Source organism: Macaca thibetana, chromosome 15 (assembly GCF_024542745.1).
Source record: "Macaca thibetana thibetana isolate TM-01 chromosome 15, ASM2454274v1, whole genome shotgun sequence".
Taxonomy (NCBI): Eukaryota; Metazoa; Chordata; class Mammalia; order Primates; family Cercopithecidae; genus Macaca; species Macaca thibetana.
Genome location: NC_065592.1, coordinates 28,123,267 through 28,142,732, shown reverse-complemented (window position 1 = coordinate 28,142,732; position 19,466 = coordinate 28,123,267). Strand labels below are relative to the sequence as shown.

At 37.9% G+C, this 19,466-nt stretch overlaps 1 protein-coding gene across 9 annotated transcripts in view; it reads right to left on the bottom strand.

The window, feature by feature from the left end:
* Nucleotides 1–13,338: 13,338 nt before the first annotated feature.
* The window catches only part of SHOC1 (shortage in chiasmata 1), a 98,510-nt gene continuing 92,382 nt past the window's right edge, over nt 13,339–19,466 (bottom strand). For all 9 annotated transcript variants that reach the window (XM_050761415.1, XM_050761414.1, XM_050761416.1 and 6 more), the window contains 2 exons: nt 18,276–19,236; nt 13,339–13,588 (listed from right to left, as the gene is read on the bottom strand). In XM_050761415.1, coding sequence (XP_050617372.1) covers nt 13,488–13,588; nt 18,276–19,236 — 1,062 coding nt within the window. In that variant the 3' untranslated portion in view covers nt 13,339–13,487. The remainder of the gene's footprint in view (nt 13,589–18,275; nt 19,237–19,466) is intronic.

The window sequence follows — 19,466 nt, the reverse complement described above, 5'->3', positions numbered from 1 at the left end:
GTCTCCTTTGCACAGATGTGGAAAGTGAGGCGCAGGTGAGTTGAACATCATCCATAATCCAACAGTTAATGGATGATAGAACTGCTATCCGATGTCGAGTAGTCCAGCTCTAGAGACCACACCCTAAACCACTGTGCTGCGTACCATTGCTGGTGAGGATGAAGGAGACTGGGCAGTTTTATACCTTATTAGGGTGTAATGTGCTATAACCCTTTGGGAGAGGAATTTGGCAAAATCTCTGTAAATCCCAAACAAGATTGAGGAGTCTGAGATCGGATTAACCCTCATGGCTTCAACTTAACTGTCATTCAGGTTTGGAGAGGCATGGTACAAGGAAGCAAAAACAAATAAATACAGAAATTAAGCATGAGGATTATGTCTATACAAGAACATTGGATGTAGTTACTGGTACATGGAACTAACTGGAAACAAATAGATCAGAACCCATCAAATTTTTGGGGGGATTTGAGAAAATGGCCCTAAAACTGTTGAAGTCAAATAAACTTAACTTGAGGCCCTTAAACTTACATTTCAGAAAGTAAGTGGAGAAAGCTTTGTAGTCCCTACGGAAGACACTCTCTGAAGGGGTCCAAGGAGAATAATGGATAAGGGAGGACTTCCAGAGGGAGGAGCTGAGGATGGGGTGAGGATGGAAAACCATGGATAAGGGTTTCTTCCAGAGGGTAAAATGACGACCTACCAGAGGAGGGCCTTCACATCTGCACGGCTGGATTTCAGAATGCTGACCACTGACTTCCGTGTGTCTCTCATTCTTTCCCCTTCTGCGTGGGAAGTTCATTGAGTCTCCCGCTCTTGTGTTTTTAATACTGGTATGTGAGAGTGGGGGAAATGACAACAGATAACCAGAAAGTTTCTGGTCACTAGACTTTCAGGAGCCATATCTAGCCCTGATGGGGAAAAACGAGCATTACCTCATAATCCCGGCCTTTGAGCTGCCTGCAGTGACTAGCTGAACTTTGGTTTTCCTCTCTTGAGGTGGGACTCATTGTATTCTGTGTGTGAGAGGATGAAAGAAATGGCTATTTGGGGACCAGAATGGTAGAGTGCAGTAGAGAAGAGACTTTCTAGCTCTTCACCAAATCCTATTTCTTTTTCTTTCCGGGCACCCTGCTAGAGAGATTACAATTTGCAGCCTCTTTTCTAGTTAGATGTGGCCATGTGCCTCTGGGCAGTGGAATGTTTTTGCTCTTCCCTTGTTTGCTGTCTGTTTGGAAGTAAATACCCTGGGTGGGCTGGCAACCATGTGTTGAAGATGACAGGCTCTCTCTGTGACTCTGTGGAGTGGAGTACTCTCTTTGCCCTAAGCAAGTGATCTCAAGTGGTCAAGAAATAAATTTCTCAATGTTAAGCCACTGAGGTTTCAGGGCTTTTCTGTTACAGCACCTAGTACTACTGTAACAAATACAACCTAGAAAGCTATCTATGATATAATAAGTACAGTCTTCCCTTAATATACGTGGGGGATTGGTTTTAGGATGCGCCCCTCCACCCCACTCCAGTTGACAAAAATCTACTCATACCAAGTCTGGCTGTTGGCCCTGCAGAACCTGTGTATATGAAAAGTTGGCCCTCCCTATAAGTAGGTTTTGCAACTGGCAAATACTGTATTTCCTTCCTTCCTTACTCTCTCCCTCCCTCCCTCCCTCCTTCCTTCTCTCTCTTTTTTTTTTTTTTGATGGAGTTTTGCTCTTTGTTGCCCAGGATGGAGTGCAATGGCATAATCTTGGCTCACTGCAAGCTCCACCTCCTAGGTTCAAGCGATTCTCCTGCCGCAGCCTCCCGAGTAGCTGGGATTACAGGCGCACACCACGATGCCCTTCTAATTTTTGTACTTTTTAGTAGATACGGGGTTTCACAATGTTGGCCAGGCTGGTCTTGAACTCCTGACCTCAGGTGATCTGCCCACCTCAGCCTCCCAAAGTGCTGGGATTACAGGTGTGAGCCACCCCGCCTGGCTAAAATACTGTATTTTCTATTCACATGTTATTGAAATAAATCCACCTGTGAGTGGACCTGGTAATTCAAACCCTTTTTGTTCAAGGGTCAACCATATAACATTAAAGAAGTGGTAGCTTCAGCTTAGCTAAGTTGAGTTGACATCATAGCCATATACCATGTCTTATATCCAAATATTCCCCATGTTCAACGTGGTTGATATTTACAGCTTCACAGATGATCGTCAACTGTCATCTAAATCAAACGGCTTAATTTTTAATTTCCTACTGCTTCATATTAAATTCATTTTTCTTCATAGTTATGCTAAAACTAAATAGGCTCAAGTCATCACACTAGAATCCCTTATCTAGCTTTTTGATTACTAAGTTAAGGTGTTTCTATTTAGCGGCAGGGGCAGACAAGAATGGTGGATTGGTTATATTGACACTTTGGGTGTAGATAGATGGTGGTCAGTTTAAGATGTTCTGAGAAATTATGGCAAAAATCTTCACATGGGAGTTGATATGCGCAGAAACTGCCATAGTGATGGTTTTTCTCTTTGATGAGAAGCAAGCGCGACTGATGATGACTACCATTCTTTTTTTTTTTTTTGAGATGGAGTCTTACTCTGTCACCCAGGCTAGAATGCAGTGGCATGATCTCGCCTCACCACAACCTCCATCTCACAGGTCCAAGTGATCCTTCTGCCTCAACCTCTTGAGTAGCTGGGATCACAGGTGTGCACTACTACTCCTGACTAACTTTTTTATTTTTAGTAGAGATGAGGTTTCATCATGTTGGCCAGGCTGGTCTCGAACTCCTGACCTCGAGTGATCTGCCTGCCTTAGCCTCCCAAAGTGCTGGGATTACAGGCATGAGCCACCACATCTGGCCATGACTACTATTCTTCAGTAAGGTATACTGTGTTCTTTCTGTCCCTGCCAAAAATTGCAGTCTAAAGCCTTTTGTTCAAAATTTGTTTGGATTATTATCCTGTATCAAACAGATATTTGTTAAAGTTCTTTTAATTTTTATTTATCTAGTTATTTACCTAGAAAAAGCTTGTCTCAGCATTTCTAAATAAGATTTTTTTTAAAAAGATGGTGACTGGAATATCACCATAAATCCTCTGTGGAAACAAAACAATTCCATATATCATGTTAAGTTTACCCTAACCGATTGAGGGATGGTATTTACCTATAAAATCAAACAGTTCCAAAATACTTTCTATCAACAGGATGGCTGGAAATCCCATAACAGTGGGGTTGCATCCCATAGGAGTAGCATAAACTTCCCCTCACAGCTCCCTTAATTCTAGATTGTTACAGGATGTAATGCACATTTTTTTTACCTTCTCATTTTGCAGGTTTCTTAGTATTACCAGATAATGCTGCAAATACACTTTCTCTTTTTTTTTTTGCCATTTAATATAGATCATGGATCCAAAATGAACCCACAGGTTGATCCCTTTCTTTATGGGTATTATGTTTGAATTAGGAATAAGTCCAATAATTGCCTCAATACATGTCTTTTTTTTTTTTTTTTTTCCGCTCTGATTCTGGATTACTATAGTTTGCACTCTTCACCCCACTCAACCCAGGCTACTCCACTTATTAAAATTGTTAGATCCCTTGTTTTAGGGCAGGCCTAATTATTGGGGGTATATAAGGAGCCTCCTATTGTGAGAGGCAAGGAAATGGGACATCCTGGTGTTTTTCCCCAGTTGTATTCTGAGTCTCAGTGGCAAGGGAAGGAATATCTTATGCCCATCCACAATTGGAAGAGACAGCTGATGTTTGGTGAGGCCCAGACTTAGGCTGGGCTTAGGGACTTGGAGTAAAGCCCCTAAAAAGACCTCAGAGGTGAGCATCACAATCACCAGCAATGAATTGAAAGGCAAGCAGTTCCCATTAGAACCCTATGTGGATGTTGTATTTTGTGCTGCATTCTTACACTGTATGCCATATTTCATATAGTATTTTTCTGTATCCTTTTACGTTTAGATACACAAATACCATTGTGTTTCAATATTCAGTACAGTAATGTACTATACAGGTTTGTGGCCTACGAGCAATAACTTTTACCATATAGCTTAAGTGTGTAGCGGGCTACCCCACCTGGGTTTGTGAATTATGCTCTATCATGTCCACACAATGATGAAATCGCCTAATGATGCATTTCTGAGAATGTATTCCTGTAGTAAGCATGCATGATGGTAAAACGGTAGTAGAAAGAGGAAAGTAGGACAGGCACTGTTAAGCCAAGTTAAGCTTGTTTCAAAAAGGAAGAAGTGATTAATAGTATCAAATGCTGAAGAGAGGTCAATTAAGGTGATGTCTAAATGTCCTTTGGATCTAAGAAGGTAGAGGTTAATTATGGTAGTGATAGGGTGATAATTTCAGAAGTCAGGAAATAAAGGTGGATTATACTTGTGGTCTTCAAACATTTTTGCTTATATGCAACCTAAATGAAATAATGTCAGCCCTGTGTATCTCCATGTTACAGTTGGCATCTAAATGTTTATCATAAGTTTATCTATAATATATATCATAAGTTTATATATATCATCATAAGTTTAATATATATATAATTTAATATATAATTTTATTAAAATTACAGCATTTTAACATGAAATTATTTCATTCTTCTTTTAAATATATTCAGTGGAATACAAATACCATCATCATTTGAAACCTACCGTCATCCATTTAAAAATATGCAAACCATACTCTCCTTTAGTCAGAAATGTTACGTGATTCTTTTTTCTTCTCTAAAATCATACTACCAATTTACTTTCCCCACAAAATTTAATCCTGTCTCAATCACCCTTTTATTGCCCCTCATCTCCAAAGTCATACTACATTGGTTTTGTGAAAATGGATCTGGATCCTTTAAATATCTTTCCTTTGCCAACTGGCATAATGCTGATTTGTTCATAGAGGGTGTTGGGGAGATATTCCAGGAGGAAGGAATGGGTATGTCTTCCTGGATCTCACGTGGTTTTCTCCAGTGCTAGGCAAAGTGCAGCTTTTTCTAGCTCTTCATGAAGGCCGTAGTGCTGTAGCTGGGAACCTCAGACAATGTGGCTCTGAGTCTTAGCCCAGGCTGCTGCGCCTCATACCCTCTCCTCAGTGCCTCATGCATGCTTGCTGGGGCCCTACAGTGATGGCCATTTAGCAAGCCAGTCAACTGACCTTTGCTCTGCACCAAAGCCCAGAGCTTTCCAAGCCCAAGCTGTACACAGAAGCGTGGTAGGTTTCTACAGAGGGCAGCCTGTTTATTTCCTGGTTCCAGCAATGCCTACAGTGGTGCCACAACTCTCTCTACGTCCCCCACCTCCATCAACTCTGGCTCTGCTGTGTGCAAAAGGTTTTTTGCCCACAGCCCTCCTGTCATGAACATTGTGTGCTCTAGGCCTTATCCTGCCTACCAGCCTTGGCTTGCCAATGCCCCAAAGGGTTGTTCTTGTTTTCCCAGCAATTATAGACCAATTCTGGCCCCAAATAAAATAAAATTTCTTTGTTGTCCAGTGGGCTACAACCACACCTTCTTCAAAGAGGTCTTCAAATAGGTGACCAGGTTTGTTTTTCTTTTGGGCTCTCCCTCAACTTTAGGGTACCCTTAGAGTTCTCATTCACAGCTTAATACATTTTTATATTAAATTTCCTCTGTTTAAATTACCGTGCAGTTTCTCTCTTGGTTGAACCCAGATTGATGCAAATCCTAATGTAATGTTTATGCTTGAAAGCCTTTTATGATCAACCTATCATACTTCTCTGTAATAGGATATAAATAAATTGAAATAATTAAAAAATATTTCTTGTGACCTTAAGACTATAAGTTAAATGGTTTTTCTCAATTACTAATTCAATTTATTTAAGTACAAGTGTTCAAAACCACATAAATATATTATAAATTTTGATAATTAAATATGAAAAGAAAATACATATTACAAATGCATGATATTACTTAACTAAGAGGGTAGAGAAATGGGGGCTGACTTTGGAAATGACTGGAACTCTAAAGACAAATGGATTGTTCATAAGCCTTGTACACTAGTTGGTGAAGTTGTTTCTCATGGGGTATGGGCTAACAAATCTGAACCTACCATAGATATAAATTGGGATTGAACAAAACAGTAAATGGATAGAGGATGGTGGGAGTTAAGTGTCTCACTGTTGGAGTGGGGGTTCGGTTTACAGATAAGCAAGCAGGGAAGCTATAATGAACCGTGTGGTACTGGATTAGAATACAAATGTAAGAATGAACTCATGTTTATCTTTCTTGTTTTTCTTTTTTCTTTTTTTTGAGACGGAATCTTGCTCTGTCGCCAGGCTGGAGTACCGTGGCATGATCTCGACTTGCTGCAACCTCCGACTCCCTGGTTCAAGCGATTCTCCTGCCTCAGCCTCCTGAGTAGCTGGGATTACAGGCACATGCCACCATGCCCAGCTAATTTTTTTATTTTAGTAGAGACGGAGTTTCACTATGTTGGCCAGGATGGTCTCGATCTCCTGACCTCGTGATCCACCCGCCTCGGCCTCCCAAAGTGCTGGGATTACAGGCATAAACCGCTGCACCCGGCCGAACTCATGTTTTTCTTAATATAGATATTGATGGATAGATGTAGATAAACTTGTAGATATATGTATATACAGAGATGACTATAACACATCTATTTTTAGCTCTGTTTGCTTAGAGGGCCTTGGAGCAAGGACACTTCAGTAGCAATGAGCATATCCAGTGCCCAGATTTTGGTGGCTAATGCCATTCTCCAACAAAGGGTACTAGAGCTCCTTGGAGAAATGACTGATTCTAGAGCTGGGGCAAGGAATATACTAGATGAGTCTTGATATATTGTAATGTGAGAAAGTAAAGAAGTGGTCAAAAAACAAAATGGTGGGGATTTATCTAAGGAACATAGGAGCAAACGGAAAGAGCTCCCATTGGCTAAACCTAGAATAATTTAAACTTTTTTTTTTTTTTTTGAGACAGAGTCTCACTCTGTTGCCCAGGCTGGAGTTCAATGGCACGATCTTGGCTCACTACAACCTCTGCCTCCTGGGTTCAAGAGATTCTCGTATCTCAGCTTCCCAAGTAGCTGGGATTACAGGGGTATGCCATCACACCTGGCTAATTTTTGTATTTTTAATAGAGATATGGTTTCACCATGTTGGCCAGGCTGGTCTGGAACCCTTGACCTTAAGTGATTCACCTTCCTCGCCCTCCCAAAGTGCTGGGATTATAGGCATGAGCCACCACACCTGGCCAATAATATTTTTTAAATGTCATATTGAATTATAAACCTGCCTTAGTCCATTTTATGTGGTATAACAGAATACTACAGACTGGGTAATTTATAATGAAGAGAAATTTATTTGGCTCACTGTTCTGGAGGCTGGGAAGTCCAAAAGCATGGCATGAGCATCTGGCAAGGACCCTCTTGCTGTGTCATCCCACGGAAGAGACAAAAGGGCAAGAGAGTGCAATAGGGCAAGAGAAAGGGGGCTCAACTCATCCTTTTTATCAGGAACTCACTCCTATGGTACTAACTCACTCCTGAGTTATAATAATATAACTGCAATAATACCATTAATTCATTCACGAGGGCAGGGTCTAATAAGCTCTTAAAGATCCTTCCTCTCAAAACTGTTGCATTGGGAATTAAGTTCTCAACATTTGCCTATTGGGGAACATGTTCAAAGCATAGCAAACCCTTAGTATACATAAATATCTATGAGTAAGTACTATATAAATAAATAATTGAATAAGTAAATAAATTGGGGGAGAAGAGATAAATCTCCTGTACAGAAAGCTTCCAAATAATTTATATAGATACCCTTTCCTCAAGGAGGTGGAATATAAATCCCTACCCCTTAAATGTGGACTACACTTTAGCAACTTATTTCCAAAAAGTACAATATGGAAAAGGGTAGCAAGTAACTTTTTAATAGGAAACCTGGCAAATGGTACCTTATCTAGGTGATCAAATTTAACATAATCAGTGGTGAGTCATGTTGATAACATGTACCTTTGATACTATGTATTGAAAATGAAACTTTAATTCTGTAGTTTTCCTCCTCAAAGCGCATAACCCAAGTCTAATCACGAGGAAAACATCAGACAAATCCAAATTGAGAAATATTCTATAAAATACCTGACCAGTATTCCTCAAAACTTCAAGGTCATTAAAAAAAGGCAAATTTGAGAAACTGTCACAGCCAAGAGGAGCTTAAGGAGACATGATGGCTAAATCTAACGATATATCCTACATGAGGGTATATATCTCCTATATAAGGATACATCCCTATAGGAGATCCTATAACATAAATAGGACATTAAAGAAAAACTATGAGCTCTGAATAAAGGATGGACTTTAGTTAATAATAATGTATCAATATTGGTTCTTTAGTTGTGACCAATGTACCATAGTAATAGTAATGTAAGATATTAATAATAGGAGACATGCGGTGTTTTATGTTTGGGAACTCTTTATACTATTTTTGTAAAATTTCTGTTAATTTCCTCTAAAATTGAAAGTTTATTTAAATATTGGCTGGGCATGGTGGCTCACGCCTGTAATCCCAGTGCTTTGGGAGGCCGAGGTGGGTGGATCACCTGAGGTCAGGAATTCGAGACCAGCCTGACCAATCTCGTGGAACCCTGTCTCTACTAAAAATACAAAAAATCAGCCAGGCATGGTGGCTTGCGCCTGTAGTCCCAACTATTCAGGAGGCTGTGACAGGAGAATTGCTTGAACCCAGGAGGCAGAGGTTGCAGTGAGCTGAGATCACACCACTGCATTCCAGCCTGGGTGACAGAGCAAAATTCCATCTCAAAAAAAAAAAAAAACAACTTTATTTAAATTTTAAAAAGTAAATGTAATGGAAATGCATCTCTTAGTGAGAAGAATGGGATGTTATGGTGGTTTAATTAAAGGAGATTTTGCTGATCCCAATATTTCAAATTGTTCCTTTATTTACTGCTCTGGTAGTATTTAGATCTTAGGTCTTGGACCTTAGTAAGATTCAGGATGGGTGACAGATATATATTTATTTTGCAAAGTGGAAGGACAATTGTAAAAGTGGAGGATGGAAAAAAAGAGAACCATTGTGATGCGTAGGTCTCAGGTGTGTTCTCTGGCTTGGGAAACAGTGCCTGTGGAAATTAAAGGACTGGAAATTTATTCTTTTACAACTGTTGGTGCCTATGTACTCACTCCTTGAAGTGTCTTTGTAATATGCTCTAATGGTAGGTGTACCTCAGTCTAAAGACTTCTGATATATATCATCTTGAGAAGTTCAGCTGTGAAAGAGAACAGAACAGGAGTAGTTGGAGAGGATATGAAGTCTAGAAAAGCTTCCTTCAGAAGCTTCAGTACATTTAAATGTCAAGGGGAAGGCCATTGTTGAGGGGAGGAAGGAAGGGAGACGGCATGTGGACTTCAGGTTTAGCCTCAGAGTTTTGAACATGGTTTAGAGAAAGCTCTATATAGAGGTTATATGCACAGCTCAATTTATAATAAAATGTACTTTGTGTCCCATTTACAATATTAACATTATAACATTATCATTATTATGGTCACTGCCTTGCATACTTTGTCAACTCCCTTGCCCCACTCTCACTTTTGCTTCCTTACACAGTCTTGACTAAGCCGCAGCCCTTTTTTTTTTTTTTGAGATGAGTCTGGCTCTGCCGCCCAGGCTAGAGTGCAGTGAGGCAATTCCAGCTCACTGCAAGCTCCGCCTCCCCGGGTTCACACCATTCTCCTGCCTCAGCCTCCCGAGTAGCTGGGACTACAGGTGTCCGCCACCATGTCTGGCTAATTTTTTGTATGTTTAGGAGAGACAGGGTTTCACCGGGTTAGCCAGGATGGTCTCGATCTCCTGACCTCGTGATCCGCCCGCCTCGGTATCCCAAAGTGCTGCGATCACAGGCATGAGCCACCGCGCCGGCGCTGCAGCCCTTTAAATGCAATTCTCTGTCTGTGTTTTCCTCCTTTCTACTGAGCACCCCTCCTCCATGTGTGACCTATTTAATGCTCTCACTTCAGAGTCATGAGCACTAATTTAAGAGGATCTTTATATTTTCTGGCGAACATACACTATAGTTCCCCATTCCCTTCACTCTCTCACTCTTTAGGTGACTGTTTCATAAATTATTTCTTCTCAAATCTCCAATACAGTCTCCTTCTTCACTCTCAGCTTCCTTGCTTTCATATAACTGAGGTTGAAAGTGACTCTAGTTTGTCCTGGGAAGTTCCAGTTTATCTTCCCCATTTTGCTTCCAGCTCTCCTGACAATGAGCTTAGCTGACCTGAAGTGACTTCAGACCCAACACCAGATGCAAAGGCAACTGTCTTACATAACTTTTAAAGCAATTCCCACATTTGTACAAGGCCTAATCCTTATAATAAACCCTTTATTCTATAATACTCAGTGGTTCTGCTTTTCTGATCAAAGAAACAGAAAAGTTAAGAGGAAAAAAATAGAAGCAATCAGAAGAGAATGACCATAATCTCCCACCACATCTATCTGTATCTCTGCCTATAATCTCAATGGTTCTTCTTATGTCTGTGGACCAACTCTCTATGGTCCTAGCCAAGACTAACTCCCTCCTTTTCTGCACTATATCCCATGTCTTTTCACCTTTCCAGGGACTTCTGTCCAGCAAATCTCTGTCTCTGTCTCCATTAGCATTTGCTCCTGTACTGGAGCATTCCATCCCATCCATTTATTTACAAACACTGTGAGATTTTTCTGTTAAAACTACCTTCTCTTGACTTCTTCCTCTAGCCAATACCCCATCTCTCATCTATTCAGCAAAAGTTTCAGAAAGAGTTGTCTAAACTCCCCATCTCCTGTTTTCCTTTCCTGTGCTTTCTGGAATCTATTATAATCAGGCTTTTGTCCCACCATTGCTCCGAACGCTGCTCCTATCAAGATCACCAAAGAGCTCCACACTGGTAAATCCGATGGTTCTCTTTCCTCCTCTCATTTGATTTGTCAATAGCAGTTGACACAACCGATTACTCTCTCCTTCTGGAAACATCTTCTGCATTTGGCTTTCAGGAAATCTCCTGCTTTTTCTCCTACATCACCGATCACTTCTTCTCAATCTCTCTATTTTCCTCTATTTCTGTCTAATGTTATCCCATGGCTTGGTGGTTGAAATTTTTCTATTTTCTATCTATATTCACTACCTTGGTAATCTCATCCATTTTTATAGCCTTAAACATCATCTATACTTTAATGACTCCCAAATTTATACTTTCCAGATTTATATTTTCTATTGAACTTGAGACTTACATAATACAAATACCTACTTAGTATCTCCACTTGGAAGTCTAGTAGGTATTTCAAATTTAACTTGCCCAAAAACTGAGCTCCCAAGCTCTGTAAAGTATACCTTTCTCATAATCTTCCCCATTGCAATAAATGACAATGTCATTCTTCTTAGGTCACAAACCTTGGTGCTATCCCTGATTCCTCAGCTGTACCTTCAAAATATATCCAAATGTATAAAGAATGACAACCTTTGTATTTATTACTCTAGCTCCTACTGTTAAAAGTTTGAGAATGTGTCTGTCCATATATTTTTCATGACAAAGCTGGAGTCAGCCTAAATGTTCATTAGTGAGAGAATGATTAAATATATCATGGCAGATTATATTAAGCAGCTGCTAAGAAGAATATGTATCCAGTAGTGCTGCTATAATATGACACAGGCATTCCTAAAAATCACCAAGCTATATAAAATCACACAATAACCACCACAGGGCCTGTGGGAAAATGGAGTTGGGGCTTAATATTAAAAAATTTTGCCAGTAACAGTAAAAAAAGACAGAAATCTAAAGAAAATGATAGCACACTTTTAAACATGTTAAATGATTAAGGAATACACAAATACTATAATACATTTGGCTCCTTACCTTGAAAAATACTCAAAGTTTGCTCTTGAGCCTGTAGGCCCCACTGTCCCACTGGCCAGCCCTGCCTAGCAGCCATGGTTGGTACCCTTTCTGCTCAAGGAAAAGAACAAAAGAGAGATAGAAAGAGTGGGAGAATAAATAGAGAAAAATGGCAGAGACCTGAGAGGAAAGTGGGGAACAATTAAAGAAAGGGGAAGGTAGGAAGCTGCTTAGCCAAGTTGCAACTGGCGAGTTACTGTGAGGTGGTAGCAGGTGGGCTATCTAGCCAGAAAGTTGAGACACCGAATGTGGCATTAGCTACATTGTGTGGCTCAATGACCCTGTGAAGTGTGGTGTGTGTGTGTGTTTTGTGTATTCCTATACAGCTTATTTCAGTTGGGTATCGTTTTTGAGTTCACCTAGTGTTTCTTGTGAACAAAATTGCATATCAGAATGTGAAATTCATCTTATGCCCACATTGTTCCCTGATACAGTGATCATTTTGGAAAATTTTTGAATTTTCAAAGGTCTATTTTAAAAAAAGAGAAATGAGTTGTGCAGCATACAGTATTTTATATATTGTTTTCCCCCTTTTTTTTTTTTTTTTACTTTATGTTATGGACATCCTGCCTTGTCAGAGCACACAGACTTACATTCTTCTAATGGTTTCATGGTATTCTATAGTCTTAAGTTGTTGGTCTATTCCCCTACTGATAGCATTTTTATTGTCTATAATTTTTAACTATTACAAATTATATGGTATTTCATTGTATAATTGGATATTTCTTTAAGACAGATTCCTGGAAATGTGGTTGTTGAGTCAAAAGATAGGCGCATTTTTCATCTTAGTGGGTTTACACAAACTGCGCTAAAGAAGCTGTACAAATAATATAGGAAAGTGTTCTTTTCTTCAATATGTAGATATTGGATAGTATGAATATTCAAAAATTTTGGCAACTGATAGGTGAAAAAACAGTAACATTGTTTTAATTTGCATTTGTCTAATACGTAATGAAACTTCATTGTGTTTCAAATGTTTATTGACAATGTTTGTTTTTTTCTGAGGAAATATCTATTCATATATTTTGCCCATTCTTCTATCAGGTTGTCTTCTTTCTATCAGTTTGTAGGAATTCTTTAAATATGAGGAATGTGAACATTTTTTCCTATTATCTGGGTTGCAAATACTTCATCTTAGTCATTTGTTCTTAAATTGTGTTTACAGAAAACAATAGTTTAAGTTGGAAGTTTTCTAACTTCAATTTTGTCCTAGGTTTTAACTTTCTTGATGTGGGAGGGTTAACTGCAGTGATCTTCACTTCCTGACTCAAAGGGTCAGGCTCTGTTGGAGACTCATTTAAATGGCTTGTGTGTAGGGGTGTCTGGAAGACATTTTGAATCTTATGATAATTATTCTACTAATTGATAAATTAGAATGTTTAACTTACAAAGATGCAAACCATAGGGCAGAATACATATTATGAATATTTAATACAGAAACACTGAGACATGTATGAATAATCGCATTTTCTTTAGTGTATAAGCAAATCTAAATAATTTTGCTAGTGGATTAGCATCAAAAACAGTACAATATTGCATGTAACGTTGCTCTTCTCCTCCTTCAAAAAAACCTCAGCCGAGTCTGCCCATCAACTCTACCCGGGACTTTTTCATAGGCTAGACGTCGTTTTTTGAATTGTGGTACTTGTGAGTACATAAAACCTGTTAAAAGGAGAAAAAGGAAAACCATTTTATTGCTTACAATAGTAAAGTATAGGTTTTTTTCTTTTCCTTTTTTTTTTTTTTTTTTTTTGAGACAGAATTTTGCCCTTGTCACCCAGGCTGGAGTGTAGTGGCACAATCTTGGCTCACTGCAACCTCTGCCTCCTGAGTTCAAGCGATTCTCCTCCCTCAGCCTCCCGGGTAGCTGGGATTACAGGCACCTGCAACCACGCCTGGCTAATTTTTTGTATTTTTAGTAGAGACACGTTTTGCCATGTTGGGCAGGCTAGTCTCAAACTCCTGACCTCAGGTGATCCACCCGCCTCGGCCATTCAGAGTGCTGGGATTACAGGTGTGAGCCAACACGCCCGGCTGAAGTATAGGTATGTTTTCCTCACTGTTCAAATGGGTTTTGTGTCTTCATCATCATCTACAAAGTGTCAAAATTTCCCAACAGGGATAAAATAATAACTATTAAAAAGTGTGTTTTTAACATAAATGCCTCTGAACCTAATGGCCCGGTACTAAAAATTAGTGATAAATGCATATATTTTTATGCTCATGCCTTGTACAAGTAGTTAAATCTCCCTGGATTTCAATTTTCTTTTCTGTGAAATGAAAAGTTATAATACGTAATCTCTAAGTTCTCTTCTAATTTTAACAATTTTAAGTAAAAACGATCCAAAATGGTTTGGGAAGCAACTCAGGCAGGGCTTCCTAATTCCTGAACGTTTCCAATAAGTCCTCATTAATTAGGATATAAATTAGAGGCTCATTTTGACAGACTTTGAACCTAAAACAAAGACATATTGCCTGGTCTCCGTGTACCTTGTATCCATTTTTGTGGTGCAAGTGTATACAATTCTGTCAGTTTTTTTTTTTTTTTAATTCTTTTTTTTTTTTTTTTTCCTGGTTTGCCCTTCTATTCCTGACTGCAGCTTTTTCTCACTTGGGCTAATTTTCTTCTCATGAACATATACCCTCTAGGGAATACCATTTTCACTAGGGACATATTTCTTTTCAGGGAGAGGTTATATGTTTAGGAATCTATCTATAAATTCATGCCTTTAAAGGCATGTCTGGGAAACAAATCTTTAACTCTAACTGAGGAGCTAAAGAATCCTTAAGTAAACAATTAGATGAAATACAGGGAATATTAATGATGACAGGACCTTGGTCCTTCACTGTAGAGCTGTGGGAGAATCTGGACTATCAGTAGCATGCTGGTAAATGTTTAACAACCAGCTCTCGGGGTGGTGTGGGGGAAACAAGGAAAGGCCTGATTTGTAGCATCTGCCAATTTTTCTGATATGAAGACCCCCACCATGGCTGATTTTAAGCTACCAATGTGATAGAAACAATGTTTTTTTCTGGATATCAATCTCTCACAGCCAATTCTAAAATTTCTAAAAACGCTTAAATTTCTTTTTCTATAGCTGCCAGGAAGCTTTCCCATGAAATGAATGTATATTTTGCACCTATTTAATAACTCCAATTTATTATCCATATATTATTTATATATGGATATCCATATATAGTTATCCCTATATTAGTATCCACGTGTTCAATTAGAAAGCACACACAAATTTCCAGTTAACCAATACAAAGTATCCCAAGTACATTCACAGATGAAAACAGTTTTGAAGAGATTACCAGCATTTTGGACATTATAAGCAAAATTCACTACATCCTTGCCAAGTTGGATAAAGAATCATCATTAATGAATGGAAGGAGTAAATAATAAACTGACAACAATGCAATTGTCAGAAATAACAAAAGTTCAAAAAAACCTCAACAACATGAGAAAAACCCCACTCTTGGCTCAAAGAAAAAATTTATAATAGATCAATTAGAAAAAAATAAAAATTAGAATACCATATTTAAAAATAGTATTAGTAGCTCATATTCAGCTGCCATTCCAGAGTCTTTAATATGCCATTTTTAATACTCTTGCTTTTAAGTTTTCCCTCATGAGCTTGATCCTTGACCCACAGCTGTAATGTGAAATTTATTCTAAGCCCTGATGAATGATAGCTGGTGATCATGTAAGAACTTACCTTATATGACTTTTTTATATATGATACATTTACGTGAAAAATTCCAGATTTGGATACTTACAGAGGCTGATTATGAACTCAGTAAAATGGAAAACTAAAAATTATGAAACAGTTTTAATAATTATCCCTGGGGATATAATCTCATAATTGCATGAGTTAGGGTACCATTATTTAAAAGTTTAAAAGGCAGGGTGGAGTACAGTAGTTCACACCTGTAATCCCAGCACTTTCGAAGGCTGAGGCAGGCGGATTGCTTGAGCCCAAGAGTTTGAGACCAGACTGGGCAACATGGCAAGACCTTGCCTTTATAAAAAATACAAAAATTAGCTGGGTGTGATGGTGCGTGCCTTTCGTCCCAGCTACTCAAGAGGTTGAGGAAGGATGATTCAGCCTGGGTGACACAGCAAGACTCTGTCAATAATAATAATAATAAGAATAAGTTTTAAAAGCAATGTATTTTGTTAAACAGACATGGCAAAAAATAAAAATAAAGCAATGTAGTAAGCAATTATATCACGGAGATCCCATATATACACTTCAGGACAAATGGAAAATTATCTTGAGGTTATGGGTTATGCTAATGGCTTTGGATAAATTTTCCAGGGCTGTGCCAATATTAATTCAAAAAGTGTTGTATCTTAAGCAATGTATTTGGAGGTAATGATGTACTATGGAAAACCAGTTAAATAAAATTTGTCATATTGAATGTAGATATTAGTATCAAAGAGTCATGTGAAATGTTTGAATAAAATTATCTCATGGAAATAACTTGGAAACTGGAAGAAATTAATGTTTCTAAATTGACATTATTTTATGGAGTATGTGATTTAAAAATATATAACTAAATTAATGAATTAAAATATAGGTAGATGTTTGACCATTCTACTCATATACCTATAAGCTTTAAGCTTTTTCTAACATTTAATGTTAGAATTTATTTAAAAACGACTTCTGGGTCTTCTCATTGAAAAATGGGAGGTTATATACTGGAGTGCCCTGTGTTCAAGAACATATAGTAATTCACATGCATATTTTGTTTCAGAGTAGAAAAATATGAAATTTTCATCCAGTTTATGAAGTTAGCATAACCTTTATGTCAAAATGTGATAAGGCACAAATAAAGAACACAATCTAATATCATGAATGTAGACATGAAAATCATAAATAAATATTAGCTACCATATTTAACAGCATGTTAAAAGAATCTCTTAGGCCGGGCCCAGTGGCTCACTCCTGTAATCCCAGCACTGTGGGAGACCAAGGCGGGTAGATCGCTTAAGCCCAGGAGTTCGAGACCAGCCTGGACAACATAACAAAACCCTGTCTCTACTAAAAATAGCAACAAATTAGCCAGGCATGGTGGTGTGTGCCTGTAATCCCAGCTACTTGGGTGGCTAAGACGGGAGGATCGCTTGAGCCCGAAAGGTAGGGGTGGCAGTGAGCCGATCATGCCACTGCACTCCAGCCTGGGCCACAGAGGGAGACCCTGTCTTACAAAAAAAAAAAAAATCTCTTAGACAAGGTAGCATGAAATATTAAATAAAACAAAAATATAAAAATTTAAAAAATAAAGAATCATCCCTCAAAAACCAGTTATGTTTATCACAGAAATGGCAAAGATAATTTAATACTAGTAAACCTGTGAATATAATCTTTGACATGAATAGGTCAATAGAGAAAACACATTTGATTTTTCCCAATATGTACTAAAATGAGTTTGGATAAAATTTAGCATCTATTTTTCACAGAAGTTTTTACAAGACTAGACACAGAATACTTCCCATTAAAGTGAGGAACAAAACAAGTTGTAACTATTAAACTAGAGCAAATCCAAGTATTACAAGTCCTGGAGCTTATAAAATCTGGGAGGTCTTTTTAAAACAAAACAAAGAATACAAGATTTTCCTGGCCCCTCTCAGGCCTCACAAAAAAACCTATGAAAAAAAGAAGTTTGAAACTTCAGCTTCCCTCTGGCCTCCCCTTTTTCTCCTATCCTGGGGAAGGCCACCTTTGTATGGCCGTTAGAACTTAATATTATGTTTTAGATGCTTGGGCCAATGTAATACGAAATGACACTGAAAGAAAAGCTAGAATCACTAGAAATAAGAAAATTAAATTGTTCTTTTAAAAATTTGATAAGCTTAAATGTTCAGACAACTCAAAAACTTCCACCAGAATGGAGCTAATAATAGTGCCTATTTAATAGAATTGTTAGAATTAAAGTAAATAATCCAATAAAGGACATAGAATAGAGACTGGCACCTAATTAGGCTCTGTTAATAAATGTTCAATTAAATATACCTACCCCACAAAGAGGTTAATTTTCTAATTCACTGATTCCTCTGTTTAATCTTTGTTGATTTTAGTCTCCTGCTTTACTTAGAGTTGCACTGCTTTTATTTTTAACTTCTTAAGTTGAATGCTTAGTTCACTTAAGGCTATAAGAATTTAACACAGTATATTTTCTTTGCATTTATTTTAGAGTTTAGAGTTTCTCTTTTACTCAACAGTTATTAGAGAAGTTTTTTAAGTGTAGTAATTAAAACAAAAAAAAAGGTTAAATTTGGAGATGGTTTTCTCTTTTAAAATTAAATTTGAGAGTAGTTTTATCAACTATTGGATAGTGTTACCTGTTAATGATTCCTTGTCTCCTGAGTTAAATGAAGATTCAGGATGCCTTTTCTGTCCTAAACTTTTTCCAGCTCTTTGGTAGAAATAAAGGCTGTTGAATTCTTTTTGATTTGCATTAGAATCAGAAGCACAAAATAAATCCAAACTGGGGACAGATGGTAATTCTCTCCAGAAAGTCTCATCATTTGAACTTTCACATGTGAGGCCTTCGAACTCATCTGATAGACATTTTTGCTGATCAGTGAATAAATTACCTTTCTGAGAGTACAATTTGTTACATGTAGTCTGCTCTGCACCATATTGTAAGTTGAACGGGTGATTCTCTTGTTCCCATATAGTTTTCTTTAAGTTCCAATGAAGAGGAGAATGAGAGCCCTCTAGTGAAAAGATAGGGTCAGATCCTTCTTTATTTATGAAACCTTTTGCTTCATGTGTTCTCCTTTTCTGAGAATTTATAAAACGGGGGACAATTGACACTCTCTTCTGAGCGTCACTTGGTGATTTTATAGTTTCACAGTTCATTTGTGTTAGACCCAAAGAAAAGACATCTGACTCTGAATCACTGTGGTTTAGAAAGGAGTTATAAGCCGGTCTCCTTGATTCTATATTAATTAGAAAAGGAGTATTCTGCACTATATTAGGTTTACAACTAGAGTCTTTCCAGTAGCTGGTCTGATTATATGAAGTCACAAGTGGTAAAAAACCTGAGATTTCTTTTAGTTCCATAATGGAAGAATTGTCATTCAAAGTGGTGGTTTTGTCTTCCTGCACTGTCTCTCCTAATCCTAAATACTGATAATATTCATTATGTTCTTGAATGACAGAATCTAAATCAGAAGCTGAACTCCGAGAAGACGAGGTACTAATCCGATTCCTATTGTCCTGAGGTGATGAAATTTGTGGTGATTTTGTTACAGAAGAAGAACTAATCTTGAATAGGGAAGTGATGCTACAAAAATGCTAAAAAATGAATTAATATAATGCAAACATGAGTTTAGTAAATATGAATAATGATGCTTATCTATATGGAAAGAAGGCAAAATATAAATAAGTAGTCTATTCATAGATATTACATTGATCCAGGTATTAACAACGTGAAATCATTAGGTTCTATTAAAAGAAAAACTCATTGTAATTCATACATATTTTCTAATCACTTGTAATAGATTTTTTAATAGTCTATTTTTCAG